This window comes from Microtus pennsylvanicus, chromosome 11 (genome assembly GCF_037038515.1).
Source record: "Microtus pennsylvanicus isolate mMicPen1 chromosome 11, mMicPen1.hap1, whole genome shotgun sequence".
NCBI lineage: Eukaryota > Metazoa > Chordata > Mammalia > Rodentia > Cricetidae > Microtus > Microtus pennsylvanicus.
Genome location: NC_134589.1, coordinates 91591295 through 91616367, shown reverse-complemented (window position 1 = coordinate 91616367; position 25073 = coordinate 91591295). Strand labels below are relative to the sequence as shown.

Sequence of the window (25073 nt, the reverse complement as noted above, 5' to 3'; positions counted from 1 at the left end):
GCAAGACGGAAGTTCCGGCTCGTAAAGCAGGCCGGCGACAACCACTTCCGGTCAGACGAGCCTAGAGTTTTCTAAGGGACCCTGGGGTTCGGCACTGGCTCCGCCCCAACGCCAGCCAAAAGAGGAACCAGGACGTCGAACATATACACTCTACATGCTTTTATTACAAGACTACCGAGCATACGAGGGAAATCCATCATCCGGTAATTACATCTAAAGCACAGATATTTGAAAAACAAAGAAAAAATTGTTTCATTAAATTATATGATTAAACCATGACCAAATAGAAAATTTATATAATAAAGCCAGGAAAAAGTTGTAAAATATAGTTTACAATAATTATTCACATTCAAGGCTGTACATCAATACATACAACAACGTGGCCCCAAACATGAATTCAATCCAAATAATTCATATATTAGAATTTAAATAACAGACTGAACTAGAGGCCGACAATAGCCAGCAAATAACCTTATATAAGAATAAAAATACAAAAGTGTATATCCTAGTATCATTGCATTATCTGTTTTCATAAGTATTTTTAATTTTTGCTTTGCCTGTACATCACAGTTACAGCTACAGACCAGGTAGAGAATATTACACATGTTCTAACTGACTGCCACCAACCTGAACGACAGCAGTAGACTATTGATTCATCCTACTGTATGTGGCTATGAAACAGCCGCAGCAGCTCTAAATACTGTAACAGTTTAATTTGCCAATGTCCAATCAAACAATGGTCATAATGGAGGCTTTTACCTGCACAATGACTCACTTGTAGTCACTAACCCAGATGATTAAACTAGGCTGGACGACATGAGGGGGAAATTTGCCTTTTGTAAAGCCTTCTGTACAGTTTGAATTCTTCATTCAGATACAGGGAATTTCCAGGTATTCACATTGGTTAATTCATTTGCTTACCACTGCATAGGTGCTTTGACAGAAACAGCTTCCTTCCTAGGCCATTTTCCCACAACCATTCTGACTTATAACCCTTAAGTGTTAGGCCAGATGCCAGTTATCGTCAGAGGCTCTGAGAGTGGTCTCAGTCCCATCTAATATGCCAGGGCCCTTGTCATACATTGTACCTAAGAGGTGCTACCCCCACTGGAGTCAGTTTATGTTGGGTTTTGCAATGAAAAAAAAAATGGAAAAGGTGTACTGCAACATCTCTAGGAACATGGTATCTTCACCATACTCATGAGTTGCTACAGTCTCCCAAGTCTCAGCTATAAGCACCCCGAGTCTATGGAGCAGTAGGGAGAAGTCTTGAGGCATGAGAAAGCGGGGAGCTGATTTTCACACATCTCGAGCCCTACACTCTGGTAGAATCAGGTAACACTGAGTATGGTGCCCAGTAAATCTTTACTTCATGTTTCCAAGTAGAGGCCCCACAAAACAGATACAACCCAATTTGGGTGTGTGGGCTTTATTCAAAGACCATAATTACCTGCAGCACACAGGAAGGTTTACATAAGCATCAGCTGGAATACCCATCCTCTGCAATGAGAAGGTCTGGCCACTGCACTCTCCCGAACTGCTAATCTGGGGGGGTGGGGGGTGGAGCAAGGACACTCACAACTGTACGTTTATAAAACCCAATCATCTACATGTTTTTTTTTTTCAATTAGAGCTTTGCTACTCTGCTTTGCTACTGATCCCAAGATGGCCAAATGCACTCTCTGAGTCTATAAACGTAATTACGAATTACCCATTAAGAATATGGCAAGGTCAGTTCAACACTTTATCTCTGCTGACTGTGCAGAAGCAGATTCAGTACCATTGTGGACACAAAGTACAGGATTCTGAAAACATCACCAAGCTCTTGGAAGCCATAGCAGCAATGATGGAAGAGAAGTAACATGCATGACCAGGTTCTTGCAATGAAAATGAAGAAACTGGGCTTTTGGAAAAATTTGACACAAATGGATCTGCACTAATGACATTTTAGATTAAAAAAAAAGAGCAGTCATAGTCAAACTTTCTTGGGAATACACAGCTTAGCAGGAACTGATGTGATCAAAACCTGTAGGACATGAGGAAGGAGGGTTTATTACTGGAACTCAGAGCATCTAAACAGACCAAAGAGGAGGAAGAGCTATGAAATGAACAAATTCTTTGACCCAAAAATACCACTTGCAGGCATATGAGAGAAAAAAATCAGAGTAAAAATCAAAGACGTAAGTATATTCACCAGAGCATTATTTAAATAGCAAAAACAAACAAACAAACAAACAAATAACAAAAAACCCAAAAGGATCTGAATGTTTTACAACAGGGAGACAGTTGGATAACTTATAAACCAACCATTTGAGTCCACAATTATTAAAAACATGCTTTTGAAGAACTGCTCGTGGTATAGAGAAATGCTTAAGGGAAAAAATGTCAAGAGAAAAGGCTGGATGCAAAATGATGTGTGTCGTATGTTCCCAGTTTGGTTTAAAAAGCAAACAAGGGCTAAGGGTGTAGCTCAGTGGTAGAGGACTTGCTTAGCACTTCTGAGGGCCCTGATTCCATTCCCAGCACTGGGACAACAATGACAACAACAAAAAGTTGGGGAGGGAAAAGCAGGATCTACATCAAAATGCTCACAGTGGTCTCTGATTAATGGGCCTTCTTTTTTTTTCTTTTACTTTCAGAAAACATTACTTTTAAGAAAGCACACAATCACCTACAGCCCCGTTGCTGGCACTAGGAGTCTGTGCCACACTTGGCTATCTGCAAGGTTACTTCAAGCTTGGATCACAACACTAGGGTTTTTAGACCAAAGAGCGCTGCAGCAGGTGCAGTTTCTACCATCCTAACACAAGTCATCTTTCTCAAAGTGGTTTTTTACTGCATGTACTAGGTTAGAGTTTAGCTACATGGATATGTCCACCACCCAGCCAGAGCACAGAAAAACAGGTACAAATAACCTATTCAAGGTCAACTTCATTTGTGACACCAAGAAAAGGCATGGCTAGTGGGCAGTGAGGTACAGTCCACTGTGAGAAGCCAGAGGACAGTCTTCAACTTTCTATTCATTCTTACCATTCACATGACTTCTGGAGCTCCTAATGGGACATTTCTTTCTCTCCTTAGATAGATTCCCCCATTTGCTTTTATACACACACACACGCACACACACACACACAGACAAAATTGTACAAACTGATACCCACATCCTGTCCTACAGTGTAAGGCACCTGCACACTGGGTGACGGCTCTAAGGATGACTAGAAAAAACCGAAAGTGATATAAGCCAGGGTAAGAAAGAATGTACATGGTTCTTAAAGGGAAAAAAAAATATCAAGGAAAAGGGGGCAGTAAGGATATAAAGGTGACTTGGGAAGAGCTCAGCTATTGTAGCATAGGGCAGTCATCATGGCCACCCACTACCAGTTCAGCTAAACCCTAATTTTAGAGGTTAGGATGGCACTTGGTAAAGCCCAGGAGGTAGCGTTGCTCTCCAGGGGAGAAAGCAACAGAGGACTCTCCCATAAGCCAGCCAGGTGTTCTAACTTAAGCCACGCCTCAGCCCCAAATGGTCCCCTGTAGTTAAGTGTCCTCAGAGATGCCTCTCCCTGTATCTACATGCATGTGACAACCAGGAAGCCACTCTTATACGTGCAAACACAGGGCACAGGATACTGAGGGCTAAATAGCCACAAGGCATGAGCAAGAACAGGACTCTAAGGAGGAGACAACCAAGTTTAGCTAACATGGTTCTTCAAAAACCAGGAAAAAAAGTGTCTACTTCCACTCACAGGCTGATAGCGTGCTAAGCTATCTGTTCCCTGGGTCCAAGAGGCAGGTGTGGTCCTGACACCTGCTCCTTGGTCACCTAAAGCTCTTATCATACAATATAGCAAAGTCTGCTCCCATCCAGCACCCCTGCCAAGGCATGATGGTGGGCTTTTCATCTACACTCCACCCAGTTTGAAAGAACCACTCTTATTGTTAAACAGAATTTTTCCCCTCTCAGTTTGGGTAACCTGGCCCACAGGTGGTCACTGAGGACAGGGGTAATTGCTGTGTGGGCATTTTTGGAGTGCCTTTGTGAAAGTCTATATAAATGGCAAAATTGTTGCTGCCTTCACAACATGGGAGTCAGGTGTTCCTGTGAGCAATCTATGAAGGCAGGTGCCTACTTTTCCCCACTAGATACCAAGGGTCACCCATTAGGGATATCCTAGTCAGAGAGAGGTACAGCCAAGTCGCTCAGAAGCACTCTGCAAGTGTACTGAAATAGTCCAGGCCATCTGTATCACAAAACAAAACACTGTCAACTCAGCATCAGGGTATACCAGCACAGGCAAGCTCAGGCTTGGGTGGGCTGTCCCTGTGAGCTAGACGGTGGTAACATTCTTTCCAGGCAAGGCCCATGCTTTATGGTACCAAGTGACCAAGCAACATGAAAAGGCTTTCAGATTTTCAACAGAGATATAAAAACTGAGCTAGCAGAGACCAGGCAGGAGATTGGCACACAACCTGGGATTTTCTCAGTCCCTGTCTCACAGAGCATGTGGCCTACACATGAAACGTATGCAGAAACTCCCAGGAAGGCCTGAACACCACTCCTCCACATGGGAGCTCCAGTCTTGTCCAGGTCAGGGCAGGATTCTGTACCTGATAGTGATCTAGTTGGTGTTATCTAGGTGCTGGTATGACAGCACCCCTGCTGGACACGTGCTTGGTGCCTCATTCCCTGGATGAACTGCTAGGAAGTGGAATGCTAGAGCAGAGCCCAATGAGAGCAGACTGTAACCACAGCAGCCTGCACACTTCCTACGGTAGGGCAGGAACCACAGAAATTCTGTCATCAGAAACATACCTGACCACATCTCTAGGGCCATATAAGGGACTCAAGGAAGGAGGTACACACACAAGCTAAGAGCCCTGTACCCACAGTGAGCTGGTGATCAACCCAGCAGAGTAAAGAGGCTCTCTGGTGAAGGAGAGCCAGATACACCCGGTCCCTCAGTTACAGCAGGAGCTGTGTTTATCAGGTGGGGAAGGGTAGAAGCAGGCATGCAGTTCCTGTGGATGCTAGGAGGGGCTGGTGATGCCAAATCTGGTCACTGGTCTGGGCAGAAGCTGAGCTACCGTGCAAGGAGCTGGGTCTCCATGGCCACAGCAGCACATGGAAGCCACCACATAGCACAGAGAGCAAGCAAAGCGACCCTGAATTCCTGTTTGTTGGTTATTTGTTTTGTTCTTTGTGTGGCTGGGTTCTTTTTTTCTTTTCTTTTAAATAAAAAAGCTGCAAGGTTTCCACCATCCATGTTCTCCTTGAGATGGCTGGCAGGTGGTCTGGAAGCGTCCTGGGTGGCGGCCGAGCCGCGCTGGGGCAGGTGTCCTGGCAGCGATAGGCAGCCCGGCCGCAGGCCGCGTCACTGCACAGCGGCATCTGGATGGCTCTGGTACCGCTGCCTCCAAACCTCCTGGATCTTTCTGCACCACTTGTGAGCATTCCCGCTTGGATCCATCAGGTAATACGTCCTGTTAGGCTGCAAAGACAGAGCATCTGATGTCCTCCAGGGAGTCATGTCCCCACCCAGCCTATCTTGCTGTCAATGCTGTCAGCACCGTTTGAAAGCCTGTGGGTACAGTGGGCTTCTTCTTTCTACAAGTACAGAAACTAAGTACATGGGTGGGTGACCTACCGAAAGCAAAAATCAAAACAGAGTATCTCCTAACCCATTTCAGGCCTAAGTTGTTCATACAGGTCTCTGAGACACAGGAAGCTGACATGACCCTAGATACTTCCTTGGCCAAAGCAAGGGACACTTCCAACCGAGATGCAGAAGCCTGTGGTGACCCTACAATCAGAGGCCTTATAGGGAGAAACTCACCGTGTGGACAAAAAAAGTTTTAAAATTCTTGGCCTCTGGTCGGAGTTCTTGTGACCATGGAATTTCACCTTTCAAGACTTTGTTGACAGGATCAACATAATATAAATGTGGCCCTTCTGTGAGTAATAACTGCCGTCGTCTTGCAAATAAACCCTGGTACAAATAAATAAACAAACTGATCAAGGCACAGATGAGACTAATTTATAAGTAGTGCAGGGCATAGTGACTGCCAGCTGTCCATTCACCTAAGACACTTCCTCCTCAACCTAAGCCCAGCATCTTACATCAAGAAAAGACAAGTGTGGGTCTCTGCTGTTTATCTCACAATATGGCCATCGATGGATAGCTTGTAGTCTCCCCTGATCCTTCAGCTTCTCTCAGGCACAGAGTCTGCCCTTGGCAGGCCAGGCCTCAGTTCACTTTGATGGAGATTCTCACTTCCAGAGTATACACAGTCAAGAAGAATGTTAGGAAGTCCTTGTTAGCAGAGTCTGATATATTCTGCACTATCTGTTGTCCATAAAATGTAATAAACAACAAGACAGTGGTGGCCTATACCTTTAATTCCGGGACTCAGGAAACAGAGGCAGGCAGATCTCTGTGAGTTCGAGGTCAGTCTGGTCTACAGAACCAGCTTCAAAACAGCCACGGTAACATAGTGAGACCCTGTCTCAAAAACGAATAAACAAATAAGCTTAATAAACAACAACTCCTGTATTTTCAAATTTTCTAATGAAAGACTACTTGCTGGGTTCTCAGAAATGATACATCCTCCTCAATGTGACAGAAACCTTAGCGTAGTGAGATGAGCATTGTGTGACCATGAGAACTCAAACCCTGTGACCAGAGCGTAAGGCTGGTTTTCCAAATGCCCACACTGCTTCCCTGAGAGCCTGAGTGTTCCCAGTTATAAAATCTAGAGATGATCTCTAAAGATCAGGCCAAAATGCCATATCCAACGAACCATGGCAGGACCCCAGGATGAAGAACTGATCTGATCTGAAGCAATAGGAAGTTACAGGATGAAGAACATCAGGGACTTGACTCACCTTTCGCTTATCTACCGGGCCCATTTTTAATATTAGATTATTTTCTACAAACTGGTGCCTAAAAAAGAAAGAAATAAGAATGAGACAGCAGTTCTCCAAACACTGCCCTTTGGATAAACTCCACAGGGCCTCTATAGACTTTTTATCAGTCAAGTTGGCCCCCCGACTCTACCACAGTTGCAGTCTCTTCTCAGGAGATACTCCAGATGTGTGATGCAATGTGTGCAGATTTTATCTGTACATATGGTCCAGAGTTTACATTGCTAGAGTCATCTGCGCAGTAGAGGAAGGCTGGGAGAGAACGCCACAGAAACATCATCCTAATCACCACCCTCATTTTAAAATGCTGCAGTGGGGCTGGGTGTGGTGTGCACAACTTTAATCTTAGCACTTGGGAGACAAAGGCAGGCAGATCTCACAGAGGTTTGGATGCCACTGCAAATCAATATTAGAATCTAATAAATTACTTCCCAAATCAGGACACCCAACAGTGCCTAGAGTCCAGAGTTCTAAAGAAGCACAAATCCTTAAAAAATAGCTTCAGAATTTCTTTTCTGAGGTGAGGTGTATTGCCTAGTGGTGTATAGGGTATTTAACATGCACCAGGTGCTAAGGTTTTCAATTCCCAAGATGGTGATGGGGTGGGTTTTTTTCCCAATATTTTTACCATATTGAAAAAAAAACATTTATTCAAATATGCCAATAATTTGGTCTGACCAGGGGCCTCAAACCAGACCCGTGACTCTTTGCAACAAACACTTGCAAATAGATATATGGACCAAGGAATATATGGCATGACTTGCTGGGTCACTGTATGACTCATGGGGTCACAGTTCAGCTTCCCTGTTGAGACTTTTAATTTCTTCCCCTTCCTTTTTAAGAAATTTTTTTAAAAAATCTTCTCATTTTATTTTCTTCATTTTTTTTCTCATATTCTGGGGGAGGGGGTGCAGGATAGAAGGCAAGATGTTAAGGGACAGGGATTGAATAGGATCGAGACACATGATGTGAAAAACAAATAGAATAAATAAAGTTTATTAATTAAAAAAAATGGTCTGAGGTTCTGCAAGTAAAAGCACCTGATGACTAAGTTCAATCCCTGGGAAGCACATGGTAGAAGGAAAAAGCTAACTCCCTTAAGCTGTCCTATGACTATTACACGTGTACTACAGCATTAACATTTGCAAGAAAAGTAATTCTTCCAAGTTCCTCTGACATCCATGTGTACAAACAATAAATAGATAATGCTAAAATTCTTTCAAAGATTTATTATTTATACAGTGTTCTGCCTGCATGCCAGAAGAGGGCGCCAGATATCATTACAGATGGTTGTGAGCCACCACGTGGGTGCAGGGAATTGAACTCAGGACCTCTGGAAGAACAGCCAGTGTTCTTAACCTCTGAGCCCCTAAACAATTTTCTTAAAGAATTTAGCTTGACTTACTACATGAGCAGCATGTGTACTTCTGTCTCCTCAGAGTCAAAGATGGTTTAACATCTAATATTACTTTATTGGGGTTAAAGCTACCTTTAAAATACCTCTCATGGTCCCCCCACTTTTTTTTGTGACACTATGACAGAACCCATTGCTTTATGTATCCAGGCAAGCACTCTTCCCACCTGAGCTATAGTTCAGCCCTATGCCCTGTCTGATGCCACTTCTACTATAAATACAAAACAAAAAACTCATTTTCTATCTGAAAATTGTCTAAGTCAAGCATGTAGATACTCTGAAACCTGAGGAGCCAGAGCACTTCGAGGCCTCACTACCTGACTCATACAAAACTAACCAGACTACCCTTCCAAGGTATGCTATACAACCAAAATCTTGGTCTCAAGTCACACACAATATAGTACTGTGTAGACTTTGAGAACAACTAAGATTCTAAAAAGGACAGAGCAGTGATCCACAAGAAAAAGTGTGTGTGTGTGGGGGGGGAAACAGTCTCCAAGAGGTTTTACTAACCAAACACCCAACTCGAAACACAGGGGGAGAGGGCTGATTCTGAAAGGAACATTAGCAGAAGGTATGAAGCACTAAGATGTGCAGGTAACACTGCAGGGCCTGCCAGAATGGTCACCTAACAAGCAGGCCCTGCAATATTTTAACATAAGCAAAGACTTACAAAATAGGAAAGACCTACTAATTAAATTACTGGAGGAAAAGCAAGCAACACAGAAAGCAAACATGATCCTATAGACAAGCATCAGCCTGCCCCTTGTTCACTCTGCACAGAGAATATACTCACACCCCAACATCCTATAAGTCTTTGTGTGTGTGTGTGTGTGTGTGTGTGTGTGTGTGTGTGTGTGTGTGTGTGTGTGTAAGAGGCCAAGGAAGCTCCATTAGTAACCGCAATACCACAATCTACTACTTAATCAGCCACTTGCAACAGGTTAGTTACTGCTTATTTATCAGTCTGCTTTCTTTTCTTTTTAATTTTATTTATTTATTTTTGGTTTTTCGAGACAGGGTTTCTCGGTAGCTTTCAAGCCTGTCCTGGAACTAGCTCTTGTAGACCAGGCTGGCCTTGAACTCACAGGGATCCACCTGCCTCTGCCTACTGAGTGCTGGGATTAAAGGCGCGTACCTCCACTGCCCGGCCCAACCTGCTTTCTTTCTCTTTCTTTTTTTCTTCCTTCCTTCTTTCTGGTGGTAGTAGAGGTAGAACCTAAGGCAAACATTCTATCACTGAACCATGTTCCCAGCCCTGTTTATCTACTTTGGAAAGACTTCATTTCCAAAGACTCATTTGGACTTTATAAAAAAAAAATTATAGGCCAAGGTGGTAGGGGCACAAGCCTTTAAATCCCAGAACTCAGAAGGCAGAGGCAGGCAGATCTCTGTGAGTTTGAGGCCAGCCTGGTCAAAAAAGCAAGTTCCAAGACAGCCATGGCTGTTAAACAGAGAAACCCTGTGTGTGGTGGTGGTGGTGGATTATGTGCCTGATGTTTTGTCTGCCTGTAAGTCTGTGCCTGCGGAGGCCAGAAGGAGATCTATAGGAACTGGAGTGGCAGATAATTGTGAGCTGTCATTTGGGTGCTGGAAATCAAACCCTGGTCCTCTTAATGGCTGAGCCATCTCTTTAGCCCTATTGACTCTACTGCACTGTCAATCCCCACTCCTGGAGAAGCTCCAGGCACACCTTAAGCACCTTTCTCCCTGAAGATTCATAGCTAAAACTACACCTGAAATAGAGCCATAGAACTACCCAGTTCATGGTTTCCCATTCACACATAGCAATGTGGCTCTCCCAAAATAGGCAAATTCTGTCATTGGTGTCAAAGAGATGAAGACACAGAGGCTGAGGGGTTTGTTTCACCCATGGTCAACTCACAATGATAGCAATGCAAAACTCCAAAGCCTGGTTCTCTCCTTTGCTATCTGTACAGACCCCAAGACTATCTCCAGGACCTGAGCCTAAGGCCCCAAAATAGCTTCACTGTTTGTTGGAGAGCACAGTACAGCTGTAGAACTGAGAGTAGCCCCTGACACCTGAGATGTCTCCACAGAGCTGGTTGTACTTGGGTAAGTACACAGGTGCTGGATAGCCGGCACTAATCTATTTCAAATGTCAGCAATCTAGCCTTCAGGCCTCATTTTACCTTATTTTACTTTTTATTAGACTTGTTTGTTTTGTGTGTGTGTGTGTGTGTGTGTGTGTGTGCATGACCTGTGTACTTGGTGCCAATGATGGCCAGAAAAGACATGGAATCTCCTGGAATTAGTTATGTATGGTTGTGAACCACCACTTGTTGGAAACTGAATCTGTGTACTCTGCAAGAGCAGCCAGTGCTCTTAGCCACTGAGCCATCTCTCCAGCCCAGATCACATCAACTTTACACTCCACTCCAACATTCAAGGAAGCCCAATTAGCATTACTCTCTCTCGACTATAGCCTCAATCCACAGTCCAGAAAATTTCAACACCTGCTTTCAAGTACTTATCCATCTGCTCTACTTTGCCTGGAACTTTCATAGAGCTGGCTGGCCTCTGCCTTCTATGTGCAGGGATTACAGACATGTATCACCATACCCAGCTCCAAATACTTAATTAAAAGTAATAAACTTGGGAGCTGGAGAGATGGCTTAGCAGTTAAGAGCACTGACAGCTCTTCCAGCATTCCTGAATTCAGTTCCCGGCAACCACACAGTGGCTCACAGGCATCTATAATGGTATCTGATGCCTTCTTCTGGCATCTGTGCAGATAGAGAAACATATACATAAAATAAATAGATCTTTAAAATTTTTACTTTAAAAATAAATAAATAAACCTGAACCAGCCAGATGACTAGGTTATTAAAAGCTACCTCTAAACCTGACTTCCACACATGCTTTGTGGCACTGTACATGTACACACATACATAAAAATTATTTATTAGCATCTATTAGCATACACACATGCATGTACACACATATACTCACATGTGTGTCTACAAATGATCTACTTTATACTGAGTAGTATCCCAAGTGCCTCCTCCTCCTTTTTTAAACTGACAAAATGTTGAAGCAATTAACTTAGGCATCTGCAATCGTATGATCAGTCTTGTTTCCTGATGGTGGAAGGCACCTGCTTAATGTTCTTAAAAGGCCTGTGCCAGCTAGTGCTTCACTTGTGATCTTCCCAGCTCTTAGACCTTCCACCCCAACATCCTTCCTTCCAGTGATTCTCAGAACTGTTCTCTTCACTGTGAGATGCCTCCTTTGCACATCATAGGGAACAAACTTTCTACAGTGACTCTCTGCTAGACGGGGTAGGTTAATTCTAGTTCAGTGAACTGCCAGCCTAGTTCTATAGTGTCCCTCTGCTATGCTATAACCTCCTTACCAATTTATTCCTCTATGATGGTGAACAGTATGAGCCAGAAAGAATGACACTGATCTGCAGTTCCTGCAACCATGCCTTCTTCAAAAAGCTCAAATCTTCTGTGTGTACACACATATGTATATATACACTAGGTGTCTCCCTCAACTATCTCCAGTTTTTAGTTTATGTGTATGAGTTCTTCACCAGTGGTAGCTAGAATGAAAATGGCTCAATAGGCTCATATTTGAATAATTAGTCACCAAGGAGTGAAACTGTCTGAAAGGACTAATAGGTGTGGCCTTGTTGAAGGAAGTATGTCACTAAAGGTGGGCTTTGAGATTTCAAAAGCCTGTAACTGACCCAGTCTGTCTGTCTCTGCCTGCAGATCAGGATGTAAAGTTCCCAGCTAGTCCCACAAACCTTTATGCAGCCATGCTTCCTCCCCACCATGATGATAATGAATTAAGCCCCTATTAAATGCTTTCTCTTATAAAACTAAGATTCCACCTTATTTTTTCTTTTTTAGATTTATTTTAGTATATGAGCCTGCATGTATACATGTGCAGTACATGCATGCCTGGTGCCTGCAAAGGTAAGAAGAGTACTGGATCTCCTGGAACTGAAGTTATGGATGGTTGTGAGACACCATACGGGTGTTGGGAATTGAGCCTGAGTTCTCTACAATAGCAACAAGTGTTCTTAACCACTGAGCCATTTCTCAAGGCCCTTTCCAACAAACCTAGGATTCACCAACTTGGCCAGTTTGGCTGGCTAGCAAGCTGTTGATCAGAGATCACACTATTTCTTCCTCTCCAGCACTGGGAATGCAGATGTGCATTTCCATATCTAATCCTTTATGAGGTTGCTGGGGATTGAACCCAGGTCCTCAAGCTTGCACAACAAGGATTTTACCGACTCAGCCATCTCCACAGACTCTTACACCTTTTTAGACTTAAATGGTGCTGCCGTGGCTAAGAAAAAAAAATATTTTAAGTCAATGATCCATGTTCATATTTGAATTATAAATGTTCATTTACTTTATAAAAGTATTAATATCAAAAGTAGCTATTTTAGATAAAATTTACAGAACTTTACAGTATTTTTAATATTTTTTAATACTATCACAAAACAGACCAACAAAATTTACTTGTATTTCTATCTATATAGGCAAATGGTCAGGATTTGAAAGTAATGACTTACTAGATAATTAAAATTATAAAGTAATTATAGCATGTATAACTGAAGATTGCTCATTAAGAATATAGTAGAAATAAAATACATTAATTTCAAATTTTTAAGTCATAATCCTACCACAGAAAATATCATATACATACATTCTATATATTGTCAAGATAATGTCCACCCTCCAGTATGTGGTCACTGAAAAACTCCACTACATACTAGCAGCAAATAACAGTAAGAAGAGATAAATATTATCTTAGTATTAACATATTAGTTTTGTCATAAAAAAGACAGTAAATCCATGAAGCTCTCTGCAGAGGCATCATTTTCCACATGATGTAGAATTCCCTTCTGTATGTTATGATATGAATATGTTTTATTACCATTGGTTAATAAAGAAGCTGTTTCAGCCAATGGTTTAGCAGAGTAAAGTCAGGTGGGAAATCTGAACAGAGACATAAAGAGAGAATAGGCAGAGTCAAGGAGACACCATGTAGCTGCTGAAGGAGGCAGACACCATGTAGCTGCTCAGGAAGTAAGAGGTAACAAACCATGAGCCTCATAGTAGAATACAGAATAATAGAAATGGGCTAATATGTGAGAGTTAGCTAGAAATACACTCAAGACATCAGCCAAACAGTGTTCTAATTAATATAGTTTCTGTGTGAAAATTCAGGTCTGGGTGGCTAGGAAACGAATGAGCAGTCTCTGCTTATACACATAGAGCTGCAATCTTTTTTGTTTGTTTGTTTGTTTTGATTTTGGTTTTCTAGACGGGCTCTTTGTAGCCTTGAAGGTCCTGAACTAATTGTAGACCAGGCTGGCCTCAAACTCAAGATTTCTCCTGTCTCTGCCTCCTGAGTGCTGGGATTAAAGGGGTTACCCACTATGGCCTAGCTCTAGACCTGAAATCTTAAGGAAAGGATAGAGAATCCCAAACCCAAAAGAAGTGGGCAAGTAATCTTCCTGTTCTGACGAGCACTCACAGCCCCAGGCAGAGAAGAACCCTGAAGAGATGAAACACACACCCCTGAAGACAGAGCTTCTGACTAGGCTCTTAGAGGAAGGGCTCCTGCATGAAACTCTAGAAAGCAGGACAACTGAGGATTCAGCACACACAAGCCTAGGAAGCATACAAACAAAGCTAGTGCTGGGAACTGTAGCTAGAACTGCTCAAATTGTTTTTATCAAAAATCTTCCTTACATGAAAGAATTGGCAAAAAAATTTACCAGCCACACTTCACATAGGGAATTAATATTTAGAACATATAAAGAAATATAAACACTTAAAAAAACTCAAACTGCCAATCAATAAATAGTTAAGAAACTAAACAGAGAGTTCTCAAAAGAAGAACCACAAATGGCTAACACATTTTAAAGTGTTCAATAGCTTTAGCCACTAGGGAAATGTAAATTAAAACTATTTCATCCCAGTCCAAACAGCCACCAACAAGAAAACAAGCCTGGTATGGCAGCACGTGACTTTAATCCCAGCACAAGGAGGCAGAGGCAGGAGGATCTCTGTGAGTTCAAGGCGAACCTAGTCTACAGAGAGAGTTCCAGGGCAGCCAGAGCTTCAGAGAGAAACCCTGTCTCGAAATAAAAAAAAAAAAAAAACAAAAAAAAACAAAAAAAGGGGGGGAAAGAAAAAGAATGCACATGATGTGAAAGTGGAAAGGAGACTACTGGGGGTAGGAGGTGTACAGGGGCACAAACCTGGGGTGGCAAGGGAATGGGAGAAAGAATCAGCAAAAACAAAGTACATATGGAAATAGCATGATGAAGCCATGTTAATTAAAAAATAAACAAATAAGGAGCTGGAGAGATGGCTCAGCTTTTAAGAGAATATACGGCTCTTCCAAACGACCTGAGATTAGTTCCCAGCACCCACATTAAGTGGCTCACAGCTACCAATCATTCAGCTCTAGGGGACCCAACACCCCTGGCTTCCCCAGGTACCTGCACTCATGTGCACAGACCCACACATACACATAATTAAAAATAATAAAAAGAGAAATAAAAATAAATCAAAAACAAAAATTCTTTTCCATCCCTGATAGTAATACTACCTTAGGGAGCAGGGAGTTAAAGGACAAATTTAAACTCCCAGAATTGTAGATTATTTCTAGGAGCACTATCTATATTTAATTTTTCTAGAGAAAATAAGTTTTGATGGCAAGACAGTTTAGTCTTAGTCATCTGCATGTCACCGGAAAAGCTACTAAGGGTTCTTCTCCCTCTTCATAAAGTTGAGTCTTGTGCATTCTCCTTCCTGCCTTAACAAACCCTCAGTTTTCCTCCTCCCATTGCACTCAAATAGACCCCTAAGTGTAATGGGAGTAGACATGCTCGAAATATATTAGATCCATGTATAAAATTGTCAAAGAATACATTTTCAAAGTAAAAGCATAAAAATACTATAAGAAAATAAAGGTAGTCAGGGATATGGCACACATCTTTAATCCTAGCACTTGGGAGGCAGAGGCAAATATATCTGTATTGTATTTGTATCAGTTTGAGGCCAGTGTAGTCTATATATTGCTAGTTCCAGTCTCTATTGTTAGGTAAGACTTTGTCTCAAAAAGAACAACAACAAAGAGGGTGCAGATGGCAGGTAAAAATACTGAAGCCCTTTCAGGAGACTTGGAAGGAAAACAAGATTAAAACAGGAACAGGTTAGATGGACATCGTAAAAATTTTCAACTATGGGCTGGAGAGATGGCTCAGAGGTTAAGAGAACTGACTGCTCTTCCAGAGGTCATGAGTTCAATTCCCAGCAACCACATGGTGGCTCACAGCCATCTGTAATGAGATCTGGTGCCCTCTTCTGGCCAGCAAGCATACAGACAGACAGAACACTGTATACATACTAAATAAATCTTTAAAAAATAAATAAATAAATAAAAATTTTTCATATATCCACCAATAGACTGAGAGGTAAGCTGAAGAAAATGTTGGCAGAGAATGGCTTTCATATATAGTCTTAAAATCAATTTTTAAAGCCGGGCGGTGGTGGCGCACGCCTTTAATCCCAGCACTCGGGAGGCAGAGGCAGGTGGATCTCTGTGAGTTCGAGACCAGCCTGGTCTACAAGAGCTAGTTCCAGGACAGGCTCCAAAGCCACAGAGAAACCCTGCCTCGAAAAACCAAAAAAAAAAAAAAAAAAAAAAAAAAAAATCAATTTTTAAAAATGCAAAAACATAAGAACACAATGTAATTCAAGTCCCAGCTCTAGGGTCTCCTAATAACCTCAGGGAGCATGTTACTCTGAAGAGCACTGCAAAGGTGAGGCAGGACAAGCAACCTGCCCATGTCTGATTACTTTTAGGTGGGGTGCTGATGCCTATAGTTCTTACCAAGGGTTTCCACCGGCTTGCTTTTCCAATAACAACCTTTTTTCATCTTCTGAAAACTGTAAGTCTAGTTCAAAAGAGTTAGTGTCCAAATCATGGATGTACTGCTCTATGTTGCTGCCCGACCTCTGGGGCAGGCTGGTATCCACCGCAGATAGGGAGTGGGAAGAGGAGGAGGATGACACCTGCATGCAGCCAAACTGACTTAGGAGATTGTCATACTGCAAGAAAAAAAGGAAGGAGAGATGTATCTTAATTTGTCTGTAAGGTCAAAGACTTCCTCCCACATTGCCTGGCCCCCACAGCGGCTCACAACCTGGTAAGCTTACACACACTTCAAAGGTGTATATAGACAGATTCTCCTCCAATAGCCATTTGGCCACTGAACCAAGGCAAGGCTTGACCTTCTTGCTACAGGTTCCTCTTCTGATAGAAACAGGGGTCAGAGAGGGGCTACACTGCATCCTTCATCTCCAGGGAGAAGGAACCTGGAACCCTTACCCAGCACAGTACCCCAAGGAAGGAACCTCTACAGCAGCTACCTTCTGGCATGGAACTCTGTGCTTGAGCACACTTCTCTTTTAGTCCTGGGATCTTAGTTAGGTTCCAGAGTCACTGCATAGTCTCATTTAGCATTTGTTTTTTTTTTTAAAATATTCTTTAATCTTAGCAATGGTTCTAGAAAAATACAAGCCAGTGTTGACACAGAAAGCAGAACTATTCACAACATGCCACATGGGCAGTTCATATTCTAGCACACTTCCAGGCAATGACAGGGCCAAAGATCTTTGAGCATAGGTAAAGGTAGGTATGGTCACCTTGGGCAGCCAGCACAGGCTTCTCACTCCTGAGTCCTGCCTTCTATACCCTGAGTCTCCAGAAAGAGTCCTAGCTACTACTCTACAGAGGTCAGCCCCTCCCCGCTGCAGATTCTGTAAGTCCTATGCCCACCTTGCTGTTGCCCAGTGGCACTCTGCAGAATTTATGCTTCCACAGACTCAAGCAGTCACAGCTCCAGATTCACACCCTAGAGTACTGTCTCTACTTCATTCCTAGAGGTTTCCCAGTGAGAGAAATGATGTACCTGCATCAGTTTACAGAAGCTACTACTATACTTCCACTGGGAGAAGGGGTGTCCCCACAAAAACTTTTAAAGCAATTAAAGTGACTCCAATTTCTGACATAGAAACTGAAGCTCAGAATAACATTCCTCTGGCCAACACTGACTTTAAAAGCTTCTCCACATCACTGAGCTGCTCCAGTCATGAAAAAGGAATACCTACAGAACAGACTTCCTCTGTCCCAGCATTCCCCAGGCCCAGTCTGTCTAAAGGTGAACTTTGACACAGACTGTTCTATGCCTAGATGCTTATGAAGCCCTTAAAACACTGGAAGAGCTAAGCAGCCACCCAATCAAACCAAGTTGCTGCCATTGAGAGAGCCAGATCATACAGGTAGAAGTCAAAGCTTTCCAAAAAAAAAAAAAAAAAAAAAGCCCTGTCGGGGCTAGAGAGATGGCTCAGAGGCTAAGAGCATTGCCTGCTCTTCCAAAGGTCCTGAGTTCAATTCCCAGCAACCACATGGTGGCTCACAACCATCTGTAATGGGGGCTGGTGCCCTCTTCTGGCCTGCAGGCGTACACACAGAAAGAATATTGTACACATAATAAATAAATAAATAAATATTTTAAAAAAACAGCACTTGGGAGGCAGAGGCAGGTAGATCTCTATGAGTCCCAGGCTAGCCTGGTCTACAGAGCTAGTTCCAGGACAGGCTCCAAAGCTACAGAGAAACCCTGTCTTGAAAAAACCAAAAAGAACCCCTGTCTTCAACAATGCAGCTAGGGGTATATGCATGTAGAAATACACATGAAAAAAATGATCCTGACTGTTAATATTGAAGATAATGGAGCCTATACAGCTCTTTCGTAGATCAGCTGCCTGTGGCAGTGACGGTAAGGGACAGAGTATATAGGCTGAAGGACTACCTGCCAGTCCTAGTTAACTTCTACAGGATTAACAGTTTTAGTAAAGAGGACCCCAAGGTTTCCATCAGCACTCTCTAATATGACCCAAAAGGACACCACTCATGAGCACTTAGGAAGCAAGTAGGGCAGGGGGAGGAGCTCCTGGCTCAGGGCCTGAGTATGCTGCAGCAGGCAATGCAGAAACTGGCCAATCAGCAGAGACGCACTTGAGTTCCACTCCCAACAAGTCTGGACACAAAGAACATTTTAGGAGAAAATGGAGATATGCCAACCAGCAAGTAAAAGACAGAGAATTCCTTCATCTATAAGAGGCAAAAAAAAAAAAAAAAAAAAAAAACAGCAATGGTTTTAGTTTAGCTTTAGAAGACCCTCTTTGTTTGATTTGTTTGTTTGTTTGTTTTGTTTTGAGACAGCGCCTAACTTTGTAGCCAGACTGACCATGACCTTTCAATCTTGGCATTTATTATTTTATGTATACAGGACTTGTGTGTGTGTGTGTGTGTGTGTGTGTGTGTGTGTGTGTGTGTGTGTGTGTGTACCTAGTGCTCCCAGAGGCCAGAAAAGGTGTCGGATTGCCTGGGACTAGAATTACAGACAGTTGTGAGCCAGTATGTGGGTACTGAGAATCAAACTCACAACCTACACAAGGACAAAAAGTTCTCTTAAGCATTGAGCCATCTCTCCAGCCCCAACTTTCAATCTTCTTGTCTCAGCCTTCTCAATGCTGAGAACACCCAGCCCTTAACCCCCACAAGCCTGGCTGCTTTGGAAGGCTTTTAGGGAAATGTCAGAATTGCTCAGTCAATTGAATAGAACTCCATGAATGACAACTAGTTAGATAAAATAAGTTAAGAAAACAGAAATCAAATGAGAAAAATTGACTGAATCAACGACTGTTTAAAAAAATTTAAATATGGAGGTCACAATGGGAGCAGAGTCTGGGTAAGACTGTAATTGTGGAGGCAAACTATAGTTTCTTATTTCTGTCTCTTTTGCTGTTGTTTCTATTTTTTTTGTATAGAAAGTTTTTAAAAATTATGTCTGTAGTCAATTATTTGGAGGCAAGCTGCTTTGAAGCCAGTAACAGCATAAACCCAAGGCGGTGGTACCCCTGAAACAGAGCAGGTACCTATTGCTGAGCATCAGGCTACTGGGACTGGAGTCTACCCACCCACACCACATCCCTGGAAATTCAAATCAGTAGCATTCTGGGTTCTCTTGAAAAAAATAAGAAGTAGTCCAGAACATTAAGATATATATATCTCAAAAAGGATCTGAGCCAAAAGTTGTCTATGATGAGCTTCCAGGAAACCCAGTGTCAGGAGGTGAGAGATTAGGGCAAGGCACTGGTCTCTCATCCACAAGTCCAAACCACATCCTGCCTCCTCCCATCCCCATCCCCAAATAGGTAAAAGTTCACCAGCTGAGGAAATAAGAACAGGAATCAGCGCACACAAGGTGTGTTGGTCTTTTACTCATCAGAGCAAAGCATTCCACCACCACCAGGTCCACAGTATTCACTCACACATCTTAACCAGTAGTCACACAAATTACAGTCCCAAGGAATCATATCCACACAGCATGGCAAGCAGAATTCTCTTTGCCTGTACTCCCCATGGGTGCCAACTTACGTTGCCATAGCAGTCTTCATCATCTTCTGACATGGCTGGCAAGTAAGCTGTAAGTTTTGGAGGTGTCTGCTGGTGCAGATTCTCCCATGTGATGGACTCAAAGAATGGATGAGCTTTGAGAGGCTCGTACCCTTCCATCTCTTCACAGCCTAAACGCTTTGTGGCATCTAAAACCTTAAACGATAACCAAAACATGTCACTGTCAGGTTTGAAATGTAATTATTTGTTTATTTATTTTGTGCAAGTGTTTTCAGGTTCTGAGACCTTCTGGAAAGAGTAGGGACACTGCGGTCCATACCCAGGCCTGCCCATGCCATTGTGGAAAAAGCCAAGATTGACCAGGACGTTTACCTCAACCCAAGGCTCTGCCCTTTTCTTCCCACAGGTAAAACAAGTCTCAACCTCAAAATAGAGGGCGGCAGCAAGTATGTTTTTAAAGCCTGCAGCTAAAAATGTTATAAGATGATGTGAGCTCTGGTAAGCTGACCACACACTGGGGCAGGCTCTACTCCTAAGACTAGTTGGGTAGCACAAACTGGATTTGAAGAAGAAATTCCAAAGCTGGGAAGGTATGGGAGGGTGATAATCGAAGGAACTGGGGAGTGTATATGTTGAAAACACAATGTCTGAAATTCTCAAAGGATAAAAATATTGTTTAAAAAGAGAGACAGACTTGAAAGGCAGCAGCAGGCAGATCTCTGTGAGTTCGAGACCAGCCTCATCTACAGAGTGAGTTCCAGGACTGGCTCCATAGCTACTGAGAAACCCTGTCTCGAAAAACAAAAGAGAGAGAGAGACAGAGAAAGAAATGCTCACTATTGAAAACAAAAATGCTGTCAGGTGGGTATGGTAGTCCACACCTTTAATCCCAGCACTTGAGAGGCAGAGACAGGCAGATCTCTGTGAGTTAAGGTCAGCCTGGTCTACAAAGCAAGTATGGGGTGGGTGGGGTCTTTCAAAAAAAAAAAAAAGAACAAAAACAAAAAATGCTAACTAAAAAAAGCGAGGCATGGTAGTGTATAACTATAATCCTGGCACTCAGACTAAGCAAGAAGGCTATCAAGCATTTTAAGACAACTTGGGCTACACAGAAATACTCTGCCTCAGAGATAAATAAATGTATTCTAATACAAAGAAAAAAATTAACTGAGTGTCTCTAAGAACAAAGAATGAACAATCCGGCTCTCACTGGGTGGAACATCATATCTCTCAAAGGCTGTGGCACAGTCACTCCTATGCCTGCAAGGTTAACTCAAGCCCACTCCCTACTGAGGGCAATGAAGGAAAAGCACCCAGAAGGATGGCTGGGAAGAGGCAACCTGGGGCCTACCCTGATTCCCAAAGAATTAGGAAGGAAGGAGGTCAGGATGAAAAGCTCCAGGGCAGAGATCCTGTTTCTAAACATAAAACGGCACTTCTTTCTTGGGTAAACCTGTTTCTCTCTGTCTTGTTACCCAGGTTGATCTTTAAAGCCTTCATGTAGCTTACACTCTAAAGTTAACATGGGCAGATGTCAATGAAGCAGGATTAACAGCCATCTGCCACTGGGATAATCCCAGTCACTCAGTGACAATCACTTAAAATGTGATGTTAATGAACACATGCAAAACAATATAGTAACTTCCTCTCTTATTTTAAAGTCAAGAATTAGGTACTGGGAAAGTGAAAGAGATTATGATGAGATGAAATAAAAATATTTAACTATCTATAGCACTGTCTACCTTAAGCACATTTTTCAAAAGGATACCCATGAGTACAACAAAAGTTAGGAGGTAGCAATGATGATTCCTCACCACAGAAGATTCAAAATACTTACCAAGAGTTTTTCCACAAGATCTCTTGCCTTAGGAAAGAATTTCTCTGGGAAATCATATTCCAGCTTAATAATCTTCTGAAATATAAGATACTCATTTCTGTGAATTAAAAAAAAAATGTTGCTGTTTGAGCAAGAGTCAAATCTCTAGTACTAGGTGTACTTTTACAGAACAACCCAACATCACCCTCACCTCCCAGGACAGCTCTTACTAAAACCCCCAAGCACCACATATTTATAAGTTACGGTGGAAGTTTGTCCCCACTGGGTACAACCTTCGTCCAGATCTCCCAGTAGTTGTTGGCAGTGGGGTATGCTGTGATAGGCTCAGAAGTCTGAGATGTACAGAATCCCTCTTACCCGGCTCTGAACGGTGGAAGTCCTGCCACAAGCTGATAGATTATACATCCAAGAGCCCAAAGGTCTGAACTTTAAGGTAGGGAAAATACAAAGAAAAAATGGCATTGGTGTAATTTAAATGACAAATAAGGCTCGTTTTACTGTCTCTGTCTCTACCACCCTACCTTCAGCTTCCAATGTACTTCTATCCCTTAAGACCAAGAATGTAGGAAGTTTGAATTTGCTTTTCTGAGCATCTTCTATGGTATTATTCTTGGCAGGAACAATTACCAAATGGTTCAGCTCCCCTGAAGATAACTATTACAAGTTAAAAACTTCTACACATGGGATCGGGATAAAGGAAGGTTGGATAGGGGAGCACGGAACCACAATTCTTACTTAAGGGACCCACTTTAGGGTGGGCAGGAGAATTGACCCAGGTGCCCAAGCTGAGGCCCCCAGTTAGTTCCTTGGGCAGCTGAGGATAGGGAACCTGAAATGACCCTATCCTAGCGCAATACTGACGAATATCTTGCATATCATCCTAGAACTTTCATCTGGCGATGGATGGAGATAGAGACAGAGACCCACACTGGAGCAATGGACTGAGCTCCCAAGGTCCCAATGAGGAGCAGAAGGAGGGAGAACATGAGCAAAGAAGTCGGGACCACGAGGGGTGCACCCACCCACTGAGACAGTGGAGCTGATCTACTGGGAGCTCACCAAGGCCAGCTGGACTATTACCAAAAAAAGCATGGGATAAAACTGAACTCTCTGATCATGACGAACAATGAGGGCTGATGAGACGCCAAGGACAATGGCACGCAGTTTTGATCCTACGCAATCTGCTGGCTTGGTGGGAGCCTAGCCAGTTTGGATGTTCACCTTCCTAGATATGGACGGAGGGGGAAGGACCTAGGACTTACCACAGGGCAGGGAACCCTGACTGCTCTTTGGACTGGAGAGGGAGGGGGAGAGGAGTGGGGGAAGGGGAGAAGAGTGGAAGGAGGGGGAGGGAAAGGGAGGCTGGGAGGAGGTGGAAATTTGTTTTTTTTCTTTATTCTTCTTTTATCAATAAAAAAAATATCAAAAAAAAAAAACTTCTACACATGTCCTTGTCTCACTCTAACACCTAGCTTACTATTTTCTATACCTGGTTTTCTTTAGTGCTTTCTCTAGGTAAAATAGAGGGAGAGGAAAAAAACAAGTAGCAAAGTAGCTACAAAGAAGCAGAAGAAGGGCCAGGGTAAGACCAATCCACCTGGGCCTCTCAGGTCTCCTCTAGAATGTGGCAACTAAAGCAGTAGGGCTTGGGTAGTTTCTCCTCTGTGAACTATCTTAGCATTCTGTCATTTGCATTTGGCTCTGGAAGCAGCATATCAAGGCTTTCTAAAGTCTCAGATGAGGCAAGTTTTGAAACCCTGAAGCAGGAACTCCAGAGTTCCAGCTCTGTCTGTTTTATCAGAGTGATGAGAGGGTAAACCTGAGGTCAAGGGCCTATATCATCCCCAGGGAATATATAGGCAAATCAGCACCACCAATAGAACATGACAGTTCAATAAAGTAAGAAAAGCCTTCTTCTTCAGCAACAATATATACTGAGAAACTGGAAAATAGCACCCATCACTTAGCACTGCTGACATTGGTGATCTCATCTTCACATTAAAGTATGCTAAATGATATCCCTGGCCTTCATCCATTATAAGCCAACACACCCTACCCCAAGCTGCGACAGTTAAAAAGTTAAGGGCTGGAGAGACAGCTCAGTGGTTAAAAGTACTTGCTACTCTTGCAGAATACCCAGGTTCAGTTCTCAGTACCTGCAATGGCAGCTCACAATTATAATTTCAGTCTTCTCTGGTCTTTTGCAAGCACTGGATACATATATGATAAACATACATACATAGAGGCAAATATTAATACACACTAAAAAAAAACAACAACAACAAAGAGGGGCTGGAGAGATGGCTTGGTGGTTAAGAGCACTGCCTGCCCTTCTGAAGGTCCTGAGTTCAGTTCCCAGCAACCACATGGTGGCTCACAATCAGCTGTAATGAGATCTGGTGCCTTCTTCTGGCCTGCAGGCATACATGCAGACAGAATACCAAGAATACTGTCTACATAAATAATAAATAGACTAAAAAAAAAAGATCTGACCCAGTACAACGTCTGGCCCAAGTTAAGAACTCAAATTCTGAGGCAACTGTTTGTCCCTTTGGGCACACCTCTAGATTTTCCAAAGCTGTCAGTGCTACCTAACCAGATTCACGCATTCATTTACACAGGTGACCCCTGGCAACCTGTTAGAGTAGAATGCCTATGTTCAGAACTCACAAAAGGCCAGGCAGCTGGGGCTAAACCAGATACAAAGCAGTTTACCAAAATCAACAACCAGCAAGGAATCATCAATTATAAAAACAGAATGCATACATAGCAAATGGCAAATACATGTTTTAAAAAAGCAGAAGACTAACTTCTTTGTCACTCTATAGCCCTAGCTGGTCTGGGAACTTGTTATATAGACTAAGACAGCTTTGAACTCAGAGATCTACCTGCCTCTGACCCTGAGCATTAGGATTAAAGGCATGCACCACCATGCCCAACCATTTTTGTTTGCTTTGAGACAAGGTTTCACCATATATCGCTGACTAATCATGATTCTCCTAATTCATCCTTTGGGATTATAAGGGATGTATCACAGTACCAGGCTCATACTTAGCTATTTAAGACCTACTAAAGTCTCTCTTTCACATAGTAATTTCTCATGACTAAACCTAGTAGGTATCACAGAGAAAAGGGAAGGGCTAAGTTATATTGAAAACAAGTTACCTCTTACACGCCGACTTCTCTGTGAGCAGCTCTGGAGAAACATACTGTGCTGTTCCTACAAATGAGTTGGCCCTGGCTAAGTATGGGAGGAAAAAAAGAAAAGGTCATACTTGAAAATACAATCCTTGGCCCCAAACCACACTGGCTCTCCTGTGTATTCTTCAGAGTGTCAATATCTAACTATAGCAGATGGGAGGTGGCTGTCAGCTCAGCTGGTCACCTGGACTAGACTGAGCAACCAAAGGACC

At 42.8% G+C, this 25073-nt stretch overlaps 1 protein-coding gene across 1 annotated transcript in view; it reads right to left on the bottom strand.

Moving 5' to 3' along the window:
- Nucleotides 1-144: 144 nt before the first annotated feature.
- Nucleotides 145-25073, bottom strand: part of Pdpk1 (3-phosphoinositide dependent protein kinase 1) — a 70403-nt gene continuing 45474 nt past the window's right edge. Inside the window, exons 7-14 of the mRNA XM_075941676.1 lie at nt 24826-24901; nt 22018-22086; nt 21661-21757; nt 19845-20018; nt 16230-16447; nt 6884-6941; nt 5835-5987; nt 145-5489 (exon numbers count right to left, since the gene is read on the bottom strand). Coding sequence (XP_075797791.1) covers nt 5373-5489; nt 5835-5987; nt 6884-6941; nt 16230-16447; nt 19845-20018; nt 21661-21757; nt 22018-22086; nt 24826-24901 — 962 coding nt within the window. The 3' untranslated portion in view covers nt 145-5372. The remainder of the gene's footprint in view (nt 5490-5834; nt 5988-6883; nt 6942-16229; nt 16448-19844; nt 20019-21660; nt 21758-22017; nt 22087-24825; nt 24902-25073) is intronic.